The sequence below is a fragment of the Pithys albifrons genome, chromosome 6 (assembly GCF_047495875.1).
Source record: "Pithys albifrons albifrons isolate INPA30051 chromosome 6, PitAlb_v1, whole genome shotgun sequence".
Lineage (NCBI taxonomy): Eukaryota > Metazoa > Chordata > Aves > Passeriformes > Thamnophilidae > Pithys > Pithys albifrons.
In genome coordinates, this window is record NC_092463.1 from 4,956,352 (window position 1) to 4,971,977 (window position 15,626).

Genomic DNA, 15,626 nt, shown 5'->3' on the forward strand with positions numbered 1-15,626 from the left:
CTCACCCCAGAGAGGGTGAGGAGGATATTTGCTAACCAGCTCATCTCCCCAGAGTCCACTGGAGAGGAGGACAAGCTCATCTAGACACATTTTCAAAGCATTTCATCTCCTGTCTGTGCAATTTGATTTTTAAAACAGTTTTGCATCCAAGCCAGGCAGGTGAATATACTGATGCAATTAACCACAGGCAGTTTGGCACAGATGGTCCCCAAGAAACAGAGTGAGCTGAGCAGCAGGGGTTTATATTTAATGATGAGCCAGGCCCTCAGTGAGGCAACTCAGCAAGGCCCCACTGAAGGCAGCAGAGCTCTCTCAGCATCTTGCACTCCTTCCAACAGTGAGCAAGGCACATCCTCTCCCCCAAGGGCCAGAATGCCCCATTAGGGACCCAGGAACATGCCTGCAACAGCATCCCCCAAAAGCCTGACACTCTGGGCTGGAGCTCAGTGCAGCTTTATAGGAAAGCACTCCCAAACATCTTTGACCTGACAGCATCTAGGTATTCTGAAGGTAAGCACCAGGAACTGTCATTTGGGGAGCCAAGCTTCCAAATGCCACTCCACCATGAGGATATGGCACCCAACCCTCACTGCCATTACACAGAAAAAGATGTTAGAAAGGAGGGTTGCAGCTCAAAAAGCCTCCTCTTGGTGCTTAACAGGGACAGCAACATCCCCAGGCAGAAAGCTTTTCCCCAAGTGGTAATTGTCCCATTTTACAAGATGTGGATTGGTGATCCCCAGCACCAGGGAGAATTCTGGCTCACTGCACCAAGGTCTAGAGGTTGAGCAGAAGAGACTGAGACCACAAAAGCTGTGTCAGTTGCCAAATCCCCACAGCACAGAGAGCACTGTGTCCCTTGGATGACAGGCCCCTGCAGAGCCAGACCCCAGAGCCAAGAAACCCACAGCCTTCCAACTGAATCATCACTTAGGAGAGCTCGTTCCAGCTACAACCCACATTTGCCTTTAGAGGAACCCAGAGCAATCAGAGCTCAGGAGGAATCCAAGAAAGTTACATCAGTCCTATATTGGAGCAGAAAGATTTTTTTTAAATGCCTGTGCAGGAAGTCTCATTAAATGGAGAGAGACCAATGCTCAGTTGAAACAGAAATCCCTCTTATCTTCCTGTGCAGAAACCCAGGCTTCTAAAGGAGATCCCAGAGGGCTATAAAACATTTTAGCCTCCTGATTCATACTGCCCTTGCTAAGCAGAGCCTGAAAGATCAGGTTTTCCCCACACATACATATCCCCTTCCTTCCCCTGCTGCCACTCTCCCATCAACACCACATCCTTGCCATGCCAGGTACGTGCAAGACTCATCCTGATCCATCCTGGCAAGGGGAGAGTGCTGCAGTTGGACTCCCAGAAAGCTCAAGGCTTCCAAGCAAGCAGCAAGCCTTGCACAGGCAGTGGGGAGGACTCCCAGCTTCTGCTGCCCTCCAAACTTAACAGGAGGGAGAGTTATTGCTTCCTGCAGAGGAAAGATGCTGATGAGCTGTTGTCTATGGCACCCCACCTCTCCTCAGAGGAGAAATACCATCTGGCAGTGCCACCCCTGGAGGGCTGCCAACCTTTGCAGTAAAATATGAAGGCAAGAGAAGGTCAAGATAAAAGAAGGGGAGCAGAACCAGGCAGAAAGATTAATTCCTGCCAGGTGGTATCAGCCCAGACGCTGAACTACAAAACTGGATGGATGAGCAAGCAGAGAGGAGTTCAAGTAGGAGAAAGAGCAAGAAACAATTCTCTGCAGGAACACTGTGGATGAGCTGAACCACTAACACATCAAAGCTGCAGAGCAGCTCCAGAGAAGCACCTACTTCACCTCAGCATCTCTGGGTGGGTGTTGCCTGGTCCAGAGGCTCTGCAATGGATGTTACAGGTGTGCACAGCCAGACTCTGCTGCAGCAACAGCAATACCACTGCTGCTCCCCACCCAAGGGAAACCCCCATCCCTCCCACCACAGCCACCAAAATTTCAGTCACCCTCTGTGACACCGATCATTGCTTGCTTCCTGTGCCTCCTGGCAGAGGACAGGTTGATCAACAACTTTATTAGGAACAGCTGGACATGCACATGGCTGGGTGCCAAACACAGACTGGGGGGACTCAGTGTCAGGGCAGGGGGGCCACTCCACAGGAAGCTGCCTGACCCTGACCCTCAGGGGTACCTTCCGACTCCAGGCGCTCCAGCCCGTAGGTCACAGCCGTGCTGATCCTCCTCACAGGGGCAGGAGCTGTTCTCCTGGCAGAAGAGGCCATTGATGCTGGAGTTACCAGGACCACAGTTCTGCTGGATGGCTCCTGTGTCTGTCCAGATGGGGTAGAAGGCATCCCACCAGGAGCTGGAACAGCCTCCTCACTGGTGCCCAGGATCCCGTCCATGAGGTCTACAGAAGACAGACAGCAACAAGTTCATAAAACAGTACCTAAAACCCCATTTAAGAATAAGCTCCTTAATGAAAACTTAAGTCTGAGTGGAAGTCATTAACCTTTTGCTGCCTTCAAGGTATGACTTTGCTGTACTGAAACTTTCTCCTCAAGGACAAGCACAGGAGGCTCCCCTTAATGAGGGGAGGAACCCTCATAGAAAGTTTTAATTCCATTGCTTTGAGGACACTAGTTGAGACCCAAATCAAGTGACAGATCTAATTGTTAATTGCAAAGATAAAAGCCAGTTGAATTTATAATTAAATCCCAGAAGCAAATTAATTAGTGGAAACTGCCAGAAGAACCTTCTCCCTCCTACAAACGGACCTTAAATTAAGAGGCACAGTGCAAAAAGGTTTTTTCTTTTGATGCCCTGCAATATAAGAATTGCCAGAAGAGCTGCCCAGCAGTAGTTCCATTACAGTGGTCCCTACCACAACAGAAATACACTCCAGCTGAGAGTCAGCCTTGTGCTGAATGATCCCCTGCTCCACTCCTGTCAGGAAGACACTCCTCATGTACCTGCCAAGGTGACATGGAGCCAGCAGGCAGCAGCTTGATGAACATGACTGCTGAAAGCATTCCTGTATGAGCTGCAACTTGACAGGAACTCACCATTCCTCAGCAGAAGGGAGTATCTTGGGCTTCCATGCCCAAGGGCTTGCCAGACTCCTGCAAGAGGGTGTCCTTCCCCCCACCACTGCTCCTGTGTGACCCTGATGAAACATTTTCATCCTCTGGACTCAGCATCAGCAGTCTGTGACTGCCTTGGGTTTCAGAAGGAAGAGCTCTCCTTCCATAAATAAAAAATGGCTTAAGTGTCTAAAGCTAAAAGGGAGCTTGTTAGCAAGGATAGAATCATAGAATCAATTGGGTTAGAAAAGACCTCTGAGATCATCAAGTCCAACCCTTGGGCCAACTCCAGTCCCTTTACCAGATCATGGCACTCAGGGCCACAGCCAATCTCACCTTAAAAACCTCCAGAGATGGGGAATCCACCCCCTCTCTGGGCAGCCCATTCCAATGCCTGACCACTCTCTCTGGAAAGAATTTTTTTCTGATCTCCAACTTCAATTTCCCCTGGCAGAGCTTGAGCCCATCGTGCCCCCTTGTCCTATTGCTGAGTGCCTGGGAGAAGAGACCAACCCCCACCTGGCCAGAACTTCCCTTCAGGCAGTTCCAGACAGTGCTGAGGTCACCTCTGAGCCTCCTCTTCTCCAGGCTAAACACCCCCAGCTCCCTCAGCCTCTCCCCACAGCACTTGTGCTCCAGTCCCTTCTCCAGCCTCGTTGCTCTTCTCTGGCCCCGCTCCAGCCCCTCAATCTCTTTCCTCAACTGAGGGGCCCAGAACTGAACACAACACTCAAGGTGTGGCCTCCCCAAGGCAGAGTCCAGGGGAAGGGTCACTGCCCTGGGCCTGCCGGCCACAGTATTTTTGATGGTTTGGGGCATTTTTTTTAATCTGTACTCCACTTATCCAGGGAAAAAAAACCACCATATCCTCACAAATTTCAATGTGGTGGATCTTATAGCATGAGCAGAACACAGTGGCTAGAATAGGCCTACAGAAGGTTGGCAAAGTAGTCATTTATAATATGGACACTGTGTTGAGTCTGGAGTGTCCAAGCACTGACACTGCTGTCAGATGTACCATCCCATCCTGGGTGGAGATGAGTCCTTGAAGCACAATCCTACCTTCAGCATCCAGAGTGTTCACCGTGGAGGAAGCACCAGTTGCCACCAGAACCTCAGTGGCACTGGGAGCAGTGAGCACCTGGGTGTCCTCCCCACTGTTCTCCTGAAGAAAGCTGGCAGCTCCTGTTCCCTGGGTAGCACCAGGCACTGCTGCCACAACCGAGGGAGCAGCACCAGCCTCCTGGGCAAGCGTTGTCACCTCCTGGGTAACACCTACAGCAAGAACACGTGTCAGGACCAACTCACAGGACATCTGACAGCAACAGAGGACACATTTAAAGGAATAGAACCCCATACATAAACAATTCCAGGGCCACAGAGCCAGCAGCAGGTCCAGCTTTGAGAGACCAGCTCTCACAGCTATGTGACTTCAGCTTTGCACAGGGGTTTATTTTTCTTGCACATGCCTTATTGACAGTGTTGTTTTCCCATCATCTGGGAAACAGCAGAGATGGAACCTGCTAACAAGTGCTTGCAAATTAATCTAGAAATTAATCAGTCAGGTTTCAGCACCAGGCTGCAATTAGCCTTCCTTGTTTACAGCAAAAATAGGTCTTTTGGATGCAGTGAAGGGAAATAGTCCTTTTGCCCCTGTAGTCTAAGAAGCAAGATCAAAGATGTCCAGAAACTAAGTCCTCAAGCCCAACTCCTGTTCCTCACCAGCCTAAAAACATAACTGCCAAACACCTGACCAGACCTTTTTTTAGCATTTCCCTATATCTTAAACCTTTTTCTTTAGATTTTAGGTATTGAGTAGAGACACTGTCACAAGGCTGAAGGTGCCACCTCTGCAGGTTCCATCAGACACCACCAGTCTGCAGAAGGGCTGTCCAGGAGGAAGATTCCTGCCTGCTGAAAAAAGAGATGGCACAAGCACTGGCCAGCCAGAGCCTGGCCAGTCTCACTCCAGGGTGGGGAGACAACACCAGGAGCAGTAGCACAGGACAGCAGCACTCTGGGCAGGCCTTTTGAGCTGCATATTCTTGTCAAGTCAATCAAGATGTCAGGTACTGGTACAGCTCACTTTTTCCTGGATTTAGGAAGCATTTACAGCCATCCATCATCTCTGCTTCTGCACTGACTGCAAGTGAGAGCCAAGTGATCTCAGATGCTAATTAATTTAATCCCCAGGAATTCATCCCCTCAGTTTGCAGGGCTTCAATGTGGGCTAGAGCAAGGGTGCTTTGGTCCCTTGAATTTGCCCTAAGAAAGGGATTCTTGGGGGAGTGTTTTCACCCTCAAAATAAAGTGTTTTACCAGCAGGTCAGAGTCTGGGTTCCCTCCCTGCTCAAAGAAGGGGCACACCAGAGGGTTATTCAGTGCCAATTTACCTATCTCAGGTCAAGGCAAGATGCCTACAACAACCAGACTACAGCTGACCCCACTCAAGCACCAAAACCAAACCACATTAACAAAGGAAGTCTTAATTAGCAAGTCCCACTGATGAGACCCCAGCTCTGCAGAGAGCTCCATACCCAAGCACACCCCTCAGGCTCAGCTGCCACAGCGTTTCCAGTCTCAGCTTTGCTGTTTGCTCCTACAACCACCCTCTCAGCTGGAACAGAAGGTGCAGCTCCAAACAGCTGCTCCACTCACAGTCAGGACAGGGGCCCACCCACCAGCCTGTGCCCAGGGAATCATGTGCAGGAACAGTCAAGGGTCAGCAGTATATTATGGGTATGAATTACCCCATTAGATTTTTACCCCTACACAAAGGTCCATTGCCTTTCCTGGGGGGAAAGAGATGTCCTATCTCAAGTATTAAGGTCACAACTTCTCCCACTCTTAACTCCCCAAAAGAAAACACGGATTCCCAAGAGCACCACTTCTAAACCTACACTTAGAGGTGTCTGTAACAGGCAAATTTTACCTTCCCATGAACTTTCCAGAGTAGGGGAGAGCTCAGACTGTGTCTCTGTCCCCACAGCAGCCTCTGGCTGAGAGGGCAAGATGCTTTTCTCCTCCTCTGCTGTGACTGCACTTATGTTTTCCAGCGAGTCGAGATCAGCCATGTCTCCATCCGTCTGGTTCCCAGTGTGGAAAGCATTTCTGCTGCCTGGGGAAGTTGCTGGCAGCTCCTCCCCTTGCACTGGCACCGTGCAGTTGGTCTCCTTGGTAAGCTCAGGTGCTGGTGGAGGGGACACTGGGGATGGCAGTGCTCTTGTTGCATCTTCTTCCTCCTCCACACCTCCCTGTGGGGTCTGGGATGGTTCTGCTGTCCCCAGATCTTCTGTCACCTCCTCATGAGACTTGCTTCCCCCTTGACTGATGTCCCCCAGCTTTGTATCATCCCAGTCAGGTGGCACAGTATCCATGGGGTGGATGGTGACAGTGCCAGTGGTGGGCAGCTCTTCTTGTGTGACCCCTGTCCCTGCTTCTGGGTGAAGGGAGGTCTCAGTCACCACGAGGGGACCTTTGGCAGCCACAGATACTGGTGGAAACAGGGATTTCAGGGGGCTCCCTGTGCGGGCTCTCTGCATCCCCACCTCAGGGGTCACACCATGAGCTTGGGGAGTTGGGATGACAGGGAGGTCACTTGGTGTTTCCCAGCTGGGAGAGCTGGGGGTCAGTGTGGGCTGGGGCACAGCTGAGGGCTGTGAGCTGCTCTCTGCCTCCTGCTCTTCCTCCTCCACAGTTGTCCCAGAAAGGGTGTTTGCTGAGGGGTTGGCAGAGCTGTGTTCCACTGCCACACCCCCCTCTGTGGTGACCTCGCTGATGGGGCCACCAACAGACTCCTCCTTGACAGGAGGGCTCAGTGTGGTCACAGCTGTGGTCAGCATGGCCCTGAGAGTATCATCCTCATCCAGCTCTGCCTCAGTGGGACTGAGCTCTTCCTCTTCCTCCTCTACAGCAGCCACTGCCCCAGCAGAGGTGTGACCACCCAGCCCCTCCTGGGTGCTGGGGCTTGCAGGGACCACTTCATCTCCTGTGACAGCTTCAGTCAAGGGTGTCCCAGATGGCTCTGCTGACACTCCACATGGCTCTTCAGAAACTGTCTGCTCAGAAGGGCCCAAGGTATCCTTCAAGTCCACCATGGCTGTCCTTTCATCTTCCAGCCCATTCCCTGCCCATGGATCATGCTGGACCTTTGTCATGTCCCTCTCCTCCAGGGACTGAGATGCAAGGCATGGCAGGCTGGAGGACAAGAGCAGGATGCTGCAGGTGACCACACAGATGTTAAATCCTACTGATCTCCTCATGGCTGAGAAGGGATGTGACCAGAAGCCTGAAAGGCTGACAAGTCCAGGGTGCAAGACCTAGAAAGGCAAAAAGGAACAGAGATTACACATACCCATGACCACCCACTCCCCCAAGGCCTTAAATAACTGGGTGACAGGTGACAAGCTCATGGACAGTTGTGAGCAAAGACCTTCTACACATCCCAAGCAAAGGATCCCTCCATCTATTTTATGGTTCCTACTTTACCCCATCTGAAGATGCCAGACAAAACCAAACCCTGATTTGCAGCCACAGATAGACCTTACCTAGTCCTCATCCCAGCAACAGAGTGTTGTGCTCCACCCAGCAGGCATCAGACCTGCAAACAATGATGAGCAACTTGTTTGTCCTTTTCCAAGGCCAAAAAGGATGCTTGTCAGGGCCATGAAGTCCCAGGCTTGTTATGGCCATTGACACAGGAGGAAACCAAGGAACATGCACAGAGAACAAGACAGGTCTACAGAGCACAGCTCAGGACTGGAGCCCCAACAAGAGACTTTAGGGCTGTATCAGGGCCATGTCCTGTGTGAGATGCGTCACCCCAAAGCAGCAGCACTGCTGCATTAGCAGTGTCTGTGCTGCACTGCACCACAGAGGTTCCAGAAAGTTTCATGTCGAGGGTTTCCAAGGGAGCACTGAACCAGGATCCCAGCAGTGATCCAGCCAGCTGACAGCCTGCTCTTGGCAGGCTCTGCTGCCTCCACTCACACAGCTCCAGCAGCAGGACAGACAGAGCTGCTCTGCTCCCAGGGACATCCTTGGGGCAGGTGCCTCTCAATGCCAGGCTCATTGCACCTCCACTGCACAGGAGAAAACCATCCCACCCACAGTCCTGCTCCTCCCATGCAGAACAGCTCTAGCCTCATGCACACAGAAGACAGCCCTCCATCACACAGCAGATGTGGTGCTCCTCCTCCTCCTTCCAGCTCCAGGAGGCTGCTTGGCAATGGCAGAGTCAAGCCCCGCTGCAAGAAGCCTTCAACCAACAACAGCTTCATTTGCCTTCTCAGTATGTTCTTCCAGTCCTGCATCCAAATCTGGGGCCCTCATAAGAAACATCAATCTGTCAGAATGAGCCCAGAGAAAAGACACTAGGCTGATTCCAGGGCTGGAACACCTCAGCTATGGAGACAAGGTGAGAAAGCTGGGGCTGTTCAGCCTGGAGAAGAAAAGGCTCTGAGGGAACCTCAGAGCACCTTTCAGTGCCTAAAGGGGCTCCAAGAGAGCTGGAGGAGAGGAACTTTAGACAAGGGCATGGAGGGACAGGTCATGGTGCAATGGCCTTAAGCTGAAGAAGGAGAGGTTTAGACATTAAAAATAAATTCTTGCCTGCACGAGGAGGGTGGTGAAGCCTTGAAAGAGTTTTCCCAGCGAAGCTCTGGGTGCTCCATCCCTGGAAGAGCTCAAGGCCAGGCTGGATGGAGCTTGGAGCAACCTTGGCTAGTGGAAGATGTCCCTGCCCATGGCAGGGGGTGGGAACAAGATGAATCTATGATTCAAGTGAATTGCAGGAATAACAAATAGTCGTGAAAGTTTGGGGTTGTCACAGTCACCTCTCAGTCTACCAAAGAAGAGCAAAGACCACTCTTTGCAGTCCTGCTCATGAGCACCAGGATGAGACCCCCAGCTTGCCACACTCCCCATTTCCCCCCACAGACATCCTGTAGAGAAACACGACTTGCCTTCAGGCACAGAGTGCAGCAACACAGGTCAGAGTCAACCACTGCAGGCTCCAGCATCTGGCTGAGCCCTCAGGGCACACTGACTCACTTTTTCCACTCTCCCTGCAGCCCCAGCCCAGCATTTTGAGCTGCTGGACTAATTCCCCATCACAGGCCACACACATGCACCAGGTGCTCAGGGATGAGCAGAAGCCACCAAAAAGCTGTTTACCAGCACAGAGACCTTCCACTTTATTTTTAGCATCTTCTTGCTCTGAAGGATGGGTGGCCACCCATCTATCTCCTCTACCCTTCCTGCCACAAATAGTTGAAAACTGACAATATTTAGCTTTTCTTCCAGACTAATTCTTTATACACATCTGCAATTAAAAAGCACTACAAGTATATTATGCAAGTCAAACTGTTAGTGCCCAACTCCAGGCACCTGCCTTGCCACGCTGCTGAATATAAATCATGTTCACCTCACACCCTTTTAGCAAGTGCCTGTTAAGATCAGATATACTGAAACATCAAGAAGTTATTTCCTGTTTCAAAAAGGGTTTAGCTCTAAACAGCTCCTCAAGAAGCCAGGAGTCTCCAGGCTGCACAAATGCTTTCAGCAGTGGTTGAACCTTAACACAACTTCAGCTGCACTTGAAAAAACAGCCACAGCACTTCTCCTGCAGTCAGACACATTATGCATATGTATATACACATCTGTATAGATAATTTGTAGGTTTGTAGCTCCAGGTTCTCCAATATCCCAACACATTCAGGAGGTTGTTAGCAGAAGAACTAAATTGTTAATGTCTTCCCAACAAACTCTCTCCATCTTCACTAGAATCTGGAGTGCCAGCGAATAAGAGGGAAAGCTGCTCCCTAGAAGGCTGGCTTTTAGATACCCATTAATTAAAATGTAAAGAAACCTGTTAAGAGTTTTACATCCTTCTGGCTAGTAGATACATGGGCAGGCAGTACTAGCCTGATAAAACAGTTCCTGGAGTCCTTTGGGCAGCCTCATATTGTTTACTTCAGTCTGTAAACCACTGTTGGACATAATCCTACATTTCTATAGGGCAAAAAAATAATATTGGAGAGTTACTTGCTCAGGAAATCCACAACAACTAGATCTAAGCTAACCTAAAGCTTTACATTCAGTGAAAGCAGGAGACAGTGGCACGGAGCTTGCTGCAGGATATCGGCACGGGTTCACACTTCAAAGAAGATTAGTCAGAGCTTAAGACCTACTAAGCGTTAGGAAGAGGCTGGATTAGCCAGTGTATGAACAGCAGTGACCTGGCTATCTCCTTAAGCAGAAGTTTGACACCTTGCTGCAGCACTCAATACAGGTTCCAGCAGATATCTGGCTGCAGAGCACTTTGTTACTCAGGCTGCATCGAGTTATACATTTATCCTCCCATCTGGCTATTTTTATAGTCAGCCTGCTCTCCAGCCTTAGCACTAAAAGCAGGCTGGAGCACACTGCCCTGACCAAGCAACCCCTCTGTAGGAAGTTCAAGCTTTTTTGTTGCCAGGCTGGAGCTGGTAACTCAATATTTCATGCCACAGGAACGCCTCATCCCCAGATTTAACCTGGCATCCTCCAAGCAGAAACCCTGGAGGGCACCAGCCAAGCTCTCCGGGGAAAACTAATCCTTGCTTCCAATAGGAAGCACACACTGAGGGCGAGAGGCAGTGCCAGCTACTTCCCCTCCACTTAATAACAACAAATCCCAGGAGATGCAGGTCCCCCAGCCGCAAAGGCAGCACAACTGCAGCCAGCCAGGGAGCTTTATCTTTAGCAGGGAAAACAGTAAGTTTGCTTTTAACACCTGGTAGGCTGGAAAGAAACACAAAGGGCTGCCAGGCTGGAAGCTGGGGCCAAAAAAACTGGGGATCTCCATCAGAAACAGAGTAAGAACTATTTACTATAAGTCAGGAAGCTGAGGAACAATAAATATAAATTTATCACCAGCTGAAGCAGTCTTGCACACTCAGTTGGATCTTTCCCCTGCCCCTTACAATTAGCACTTGCAATAGCTATTAAGTCATTAGCCCGTCTGAGTTCCAGGGACCTGTCTGAGGTCAGACAAAAGCCAGTTCAGAAGGAACCCCAGCCTGTTATGGTCACTCCAACAGGGCAGGGCTTGCAGGGGACCAGCACAGACAGAGCAGATGTCCCTCCTTCAATAGCTGCTCCCTGCATGGACCAGTGGTTTGTGGGCACATGCTGCAAAGGATTAAACTCCCCCTCCGTCCAAGCTGTGTGCAGCTACTTCCTCAGAGGGCTTTTTAGAGTTTCACCTTGTCAAGTTTACTTAAGTAAACAACCCCCAAAAAAACCAATTTGCTGTTATTTTCTGCCTTTGGCAAGTTTTGGCTGTGTTTTCCCCTGAATTGTTGAAACAGCAAAAAAACCAAAAACCACAGATCAAGTTTTTAACTCACTGAATTATAACCCTATTCCAGCAATCCCTCTCCCACACCCAGAGGACACTGACATTGGGAAGCTGAGGTGGCTGCATGCATCATACAGCAAAGAGTGCAGGAGATGCACAGGTCAGCCCCAGACAAATCACTGCCTTGCCTTGGAACTGAGCTCCTCACACCTCCAACCACGAGCCTGCCAGCTCTGACTGGGTGTGCTCAGCTCGCCAATTCACCTGACAATTGGGAAGGGAACTGGACAAAATCTCTGCAAATCTTTTCATGTGAAGCCAAAGCATACAACTCAAGCAACTGCCAGCCATCAATGCTATGTTAGACCGCTAATGTATGCGATCCAAGCCTCATTACTCGCACTGAATACAAAAGCCAGCAGATAATACACTGCAGAGCCCCAACGTCTACTTTTGCACACAAGCCCAGAAAAATGCCTTCATTTCATCTTGCATTATATCCCTGCCCAGTTCAACCGAGTGAACTGGAGAGCTGATGCCCTTCCAGCACACACTTCAAATAAACAGACTCAACCAGATAAGGCACCTCCAAGAGCTCAGCGAAATCCCAACAGTGACACAACTCTACACCAGCCACCAACACAGAATCAGGTGAGAAAAATTATGTCAAGACAAGCACATATCAGAGTGGCACATCTTTCCCTACCCTTGAGGACAGATCCTTACAAGCAAACAAATGAGGTATTAATATTCTGTAAGGCCAGCTTCCCACCAGTCCCAGTGAGGCACCTTAATACATAATACATCACCTCCACTTCCAGCCCTGGCAATCCAGCAGTAGTTCTTTGAGAAGCCCAGAGACACGAGATGTTTTAGGCATTATTCCCCCAACCACGAAGCTGATCCCTCGCTTTGTTCAGAACTGCACACAGACCACCTATGGAAAGCCCTCCTCGGATTTGCAAGGAAAAGCTGCACAGTTCTCTGTGCCTTCTGACCCGTGCCAGTTCCCCAGCACCACTGAAGTCGAAGGTCTACCAAATTCCTGAGGGATTAAGACTGGGAGGAGGAAGGGGGGGATTTAAGAATGAGGCCAAAGGGTGCAGCAGTTTTCAAGCAGCAGCAGGATGGAAATGCTGCTCTCCAGCCTTGCCTGGGAGCAGAGGGACAGCACTCAGATTCCAACCAGCAAGAAACACTCCGGAATTTCAGCTCCTCACCTACCACAGCAATCCCTCACAGGAGAGCTGGAGGATCATGAGTCTCTGCAGGTGAAGGTTTAAGAGCAGATTAAACACATCTTGTCAGGCCCTTTTAGCTTGGGTAGGACCTGCGTGGGTTCCAGGGCAGGGGATTAGGGCTGGCTCAAGGCTCGGTTACACCCAGCACGCCTGCTCGCAGGGCACAGCTCCGTCTCCCCGTCCTCCTCAGTCACACTGCCAGGTGAGCTTCCAGCCCCAGAAGTGCATCCTTTCCCTGCACGCCAAGGGATCAAGTGGGAACCACCCGGGGATTCCTCCCGGCCAGGCCCGCAGCGGGACGGAGGGACAGCCGCGGTCACCCCCAAACCACCCCGAGGAGAACACAAGCACCCACCCCGCGAGGATTCTCCGAGGGAGCCCACGGGGACCCCCATCCCGGCAGGGCAGCACCCCCCGGATCCCCCTTTTCCCATCCCCCGGGGCTGCAGGAGCGGCCGCTCGCCGGGAACAAAGAGCCGCGCCGAGGATGCGCTGCCCCGCGGGCAGCCGAGCATCGCCGGCAAACAGCGGAACAGAAAAACACCCATTATAAACGAATACCCGCGGGGCGAACCCAGCACGGGGGTGGGATGCTGAGGGTGGGTAGGGGTGTGTGCGTGTCCCGGCCTCACCTGGGTACCGCCGCTTCCTCAGCGCCGCTGCCCCGGCCCCGCGGCCGCACGGGCGGAGCGCAGCCCGGCCCACCCGGCGGGCGGTGTCGGGGGCTGGGCTGCTCCGCTCCGCCTGCCCACGGTGGGCTTCCTCCCCCCCAGAGCCCGCAGCACCCGGGAGAGGCCGCCCGCAGCCCGGTTTTCCATTTACTTTTCCATTTACTTCGGAGCATCCAAGTCCCGAGCCGCGCCCCCCCCCGCCGCCCGCACCCAACTCCTCTTCCCACACCCCGACCCCGAGCGCTCCCTCCGCATTTCGCTTTCAAGGAGCTGGAAAACAAGGCCTGCAGCACCCTTAGTGGTTTTCCATCTATTACAGGTTCTCCTCCAGTGTTTTCGGCTGCAGAGGTCACCTTCCCCGAACACTCCCTTTGCACAGGAGAAGGACTTCTTAAATAACATCCCACACATGTATTAAAACAGCTTAATTCAGCTTCCTTTCTTGCTGCTTTGTTTTAAGCACTATTCAGCTAGGGAGAAAAAAGGTAAACCATTTTACTAATGTTTTCTTCCTCCTACCTGTTTGGTTTTCCTTCCCTCCAACCAGAAACCTCATAACCAACAATAGGAAAACAAAAACCTTTACACCATCAGGTCTTGGCTCACACACCAACTCACTTATCAAAGAGCATCTCAGCAACTCATACCTTGACTCCAAAATCGAAAAAAGAGCCCAACTTTGCTTCCTTTTGCATCTCCCAAGCCTGGTGTCAGGGGCACCATGAGCTCTCAGCCCCACAAAGGGTTTTATAGGGCAGGGACTTGCTCAGAGTGGGGCTGCAACAGGTGCAAAGAATTTGTGGTGGGTGGGGACAGGTGAGAAGAGACCGAAAATAATGAGCTTTCAGCAGACTGAGGTGGTGAGACTTTGGGGGTGGAAGTGCTAGGAGGGAATAGGGGAAAAGTATAGGAGAGGTGAGTCAAAATCTTGGCTTTGTTATGAACGTGCTCTGCCACATGAATCAAACTGTTGAATCCTCTGGTTACAATAAAAAATTACAAAATAAACTCCTTTTTTCCCCCCTAGGCAAAGTGAGATGTAACCTGCTAATAAGTGTCACTCAGCTCTTTAAATAAACAACATAATTGATTGAAGAAAATGAGATATTCCTCACCAAGAAGTTGTTCATAGTTTTTTTCTGTTTGCTCTGCTACTAGAAATAATATTTATACTAGTGGCTTGTTCTCTTTGCTAAACACACCCCAGGGTTTTACCTGTTTAATTTTAGAGGAGCAGTGTGTTTTCTACTGGATTTCAACCAAGCTGGATCCAGCCCAATTTGTTTGATTGTAGCATTGTGCATCCAATATTAAAACTTCCAAAAGACAGATTTGTTGCAGGTCAGGGCAATTTTTTCCGGGGTAATATTGCTAACCTCTGCATGAGTTGAAAATAAAGTATCAAAGTGCCTGTCTCAGCAATAAAGACAGTCAGTGGCAAAAGGCATTGGAGAGAACTTCTGTGTTAGGTTTGATGGAGCAAACACGCAAATTGTTGGGAGAAGTTGCTTCTGGCTTTGCCTCTATGAATTGTAAAGTCTGTGGAAATTATTCAATAATCAGTATTTTTAGTGCTGCACCAGTGTTTGAAATAAAACACAAATAGGTGAAAAGAAAGGATGTTTATTCTCTCTGAGGGAGACGGGGTGGGAGGACGAGGTAAGAGCTGTGTTTTGGGAGCCATTTTAAACATCATTTTAATCTTCCAGACTGGGGATCCAAAACTCTCAGCAGGTTCAGCTTCTGTCCTGGCCATTTCACTTTGGCCAAGGGCTCTGGCTGAGAAGGAGGCATGGAGGTGCCCCCTCTGAAGTCAGTGGGGCACCCAGATTTTACAGGAAACCAAAATCAATGTGGGCTTATTTTCCAGAGCAGCCCTGCATGTTGTGGCAGGTCCAGGATTGATTCCTGAGCTGCTCAGTCATCCATGTGTGGGGAGAGGGGCAGGATAACACATCCCCGCAGCAGGAATCAGAGCCCTGGGCAGTGAATCCACCAGGCTCAAGCCAGAGGTTTGGCTTCAGCAGCTACACAAGCTGAGCTGGGACACAGAACAAGGGATTTTCTCATGGAAGGTGTCCCTGCCCTTGACAGGGGGTTTAAAACTGGATGATCTCTCAGGTTGCTTCCAACCCAAATATTCTGTGATTCTATGTTTTCAACCCCTTTTTTAATCTAAGCTTTACAATGATTGGGAAAGTTACTTAAGATGGAAAACATGTGTAAGGGATGCTCTGCTGCTCTCTAAGGGTGCAGAGCAACTAATAGACTGCACCCCTTGGCTCTGACCCCAGACTGGCACTGTGCCCT

General features: G+C 50.6%; 1 protein-coding gene across 3 annotated transcripts in view; it reads right to left on the reverse strand.

Annotated features, from left to right (window-relative positions):
* Window positions 1–13,361, reverse strand: part of ARMH4 (armadillo like helical domain containing 4) — a 68,066-nt gene extending 54,705 nt beyond the window's left edge. For 2 of the 3 annotated variants that reach the window (XM_071557278.1, XM_071557276.1), the window contains exons 1-4: window positions 13,278–13,361; window positions 5,996–7,382; window positions 4,126–4,338; window positions 2,172–2,390 (exon numbers count right to left, since the gene is read on the reverse strand). In XM_071557278.1, the coding sequence (XP_071413379.1) occupies window positions 2,172–2,390; window positions 4,126–4,338; window positions 5,996–7,325 (1,762 nt within the window). In that variant the 5' untranslated portion in view covers window positions 7,326–7,382; window positions 13,278–13,361. Of the gene's footprint in view, window positions 1–2,171; window positions 2,391–4,125; window positions 4,339–5,995; window positions 7,383–12,213; window positions 12,390–13,277 lie in introns of those variants that run through there. The other variant, XM_071557277.1, reaches the window with a different exon arrangement.
* Between the last annotated feature and the right edge of the window lie 2,265 nt (window positions 13,362–15,626).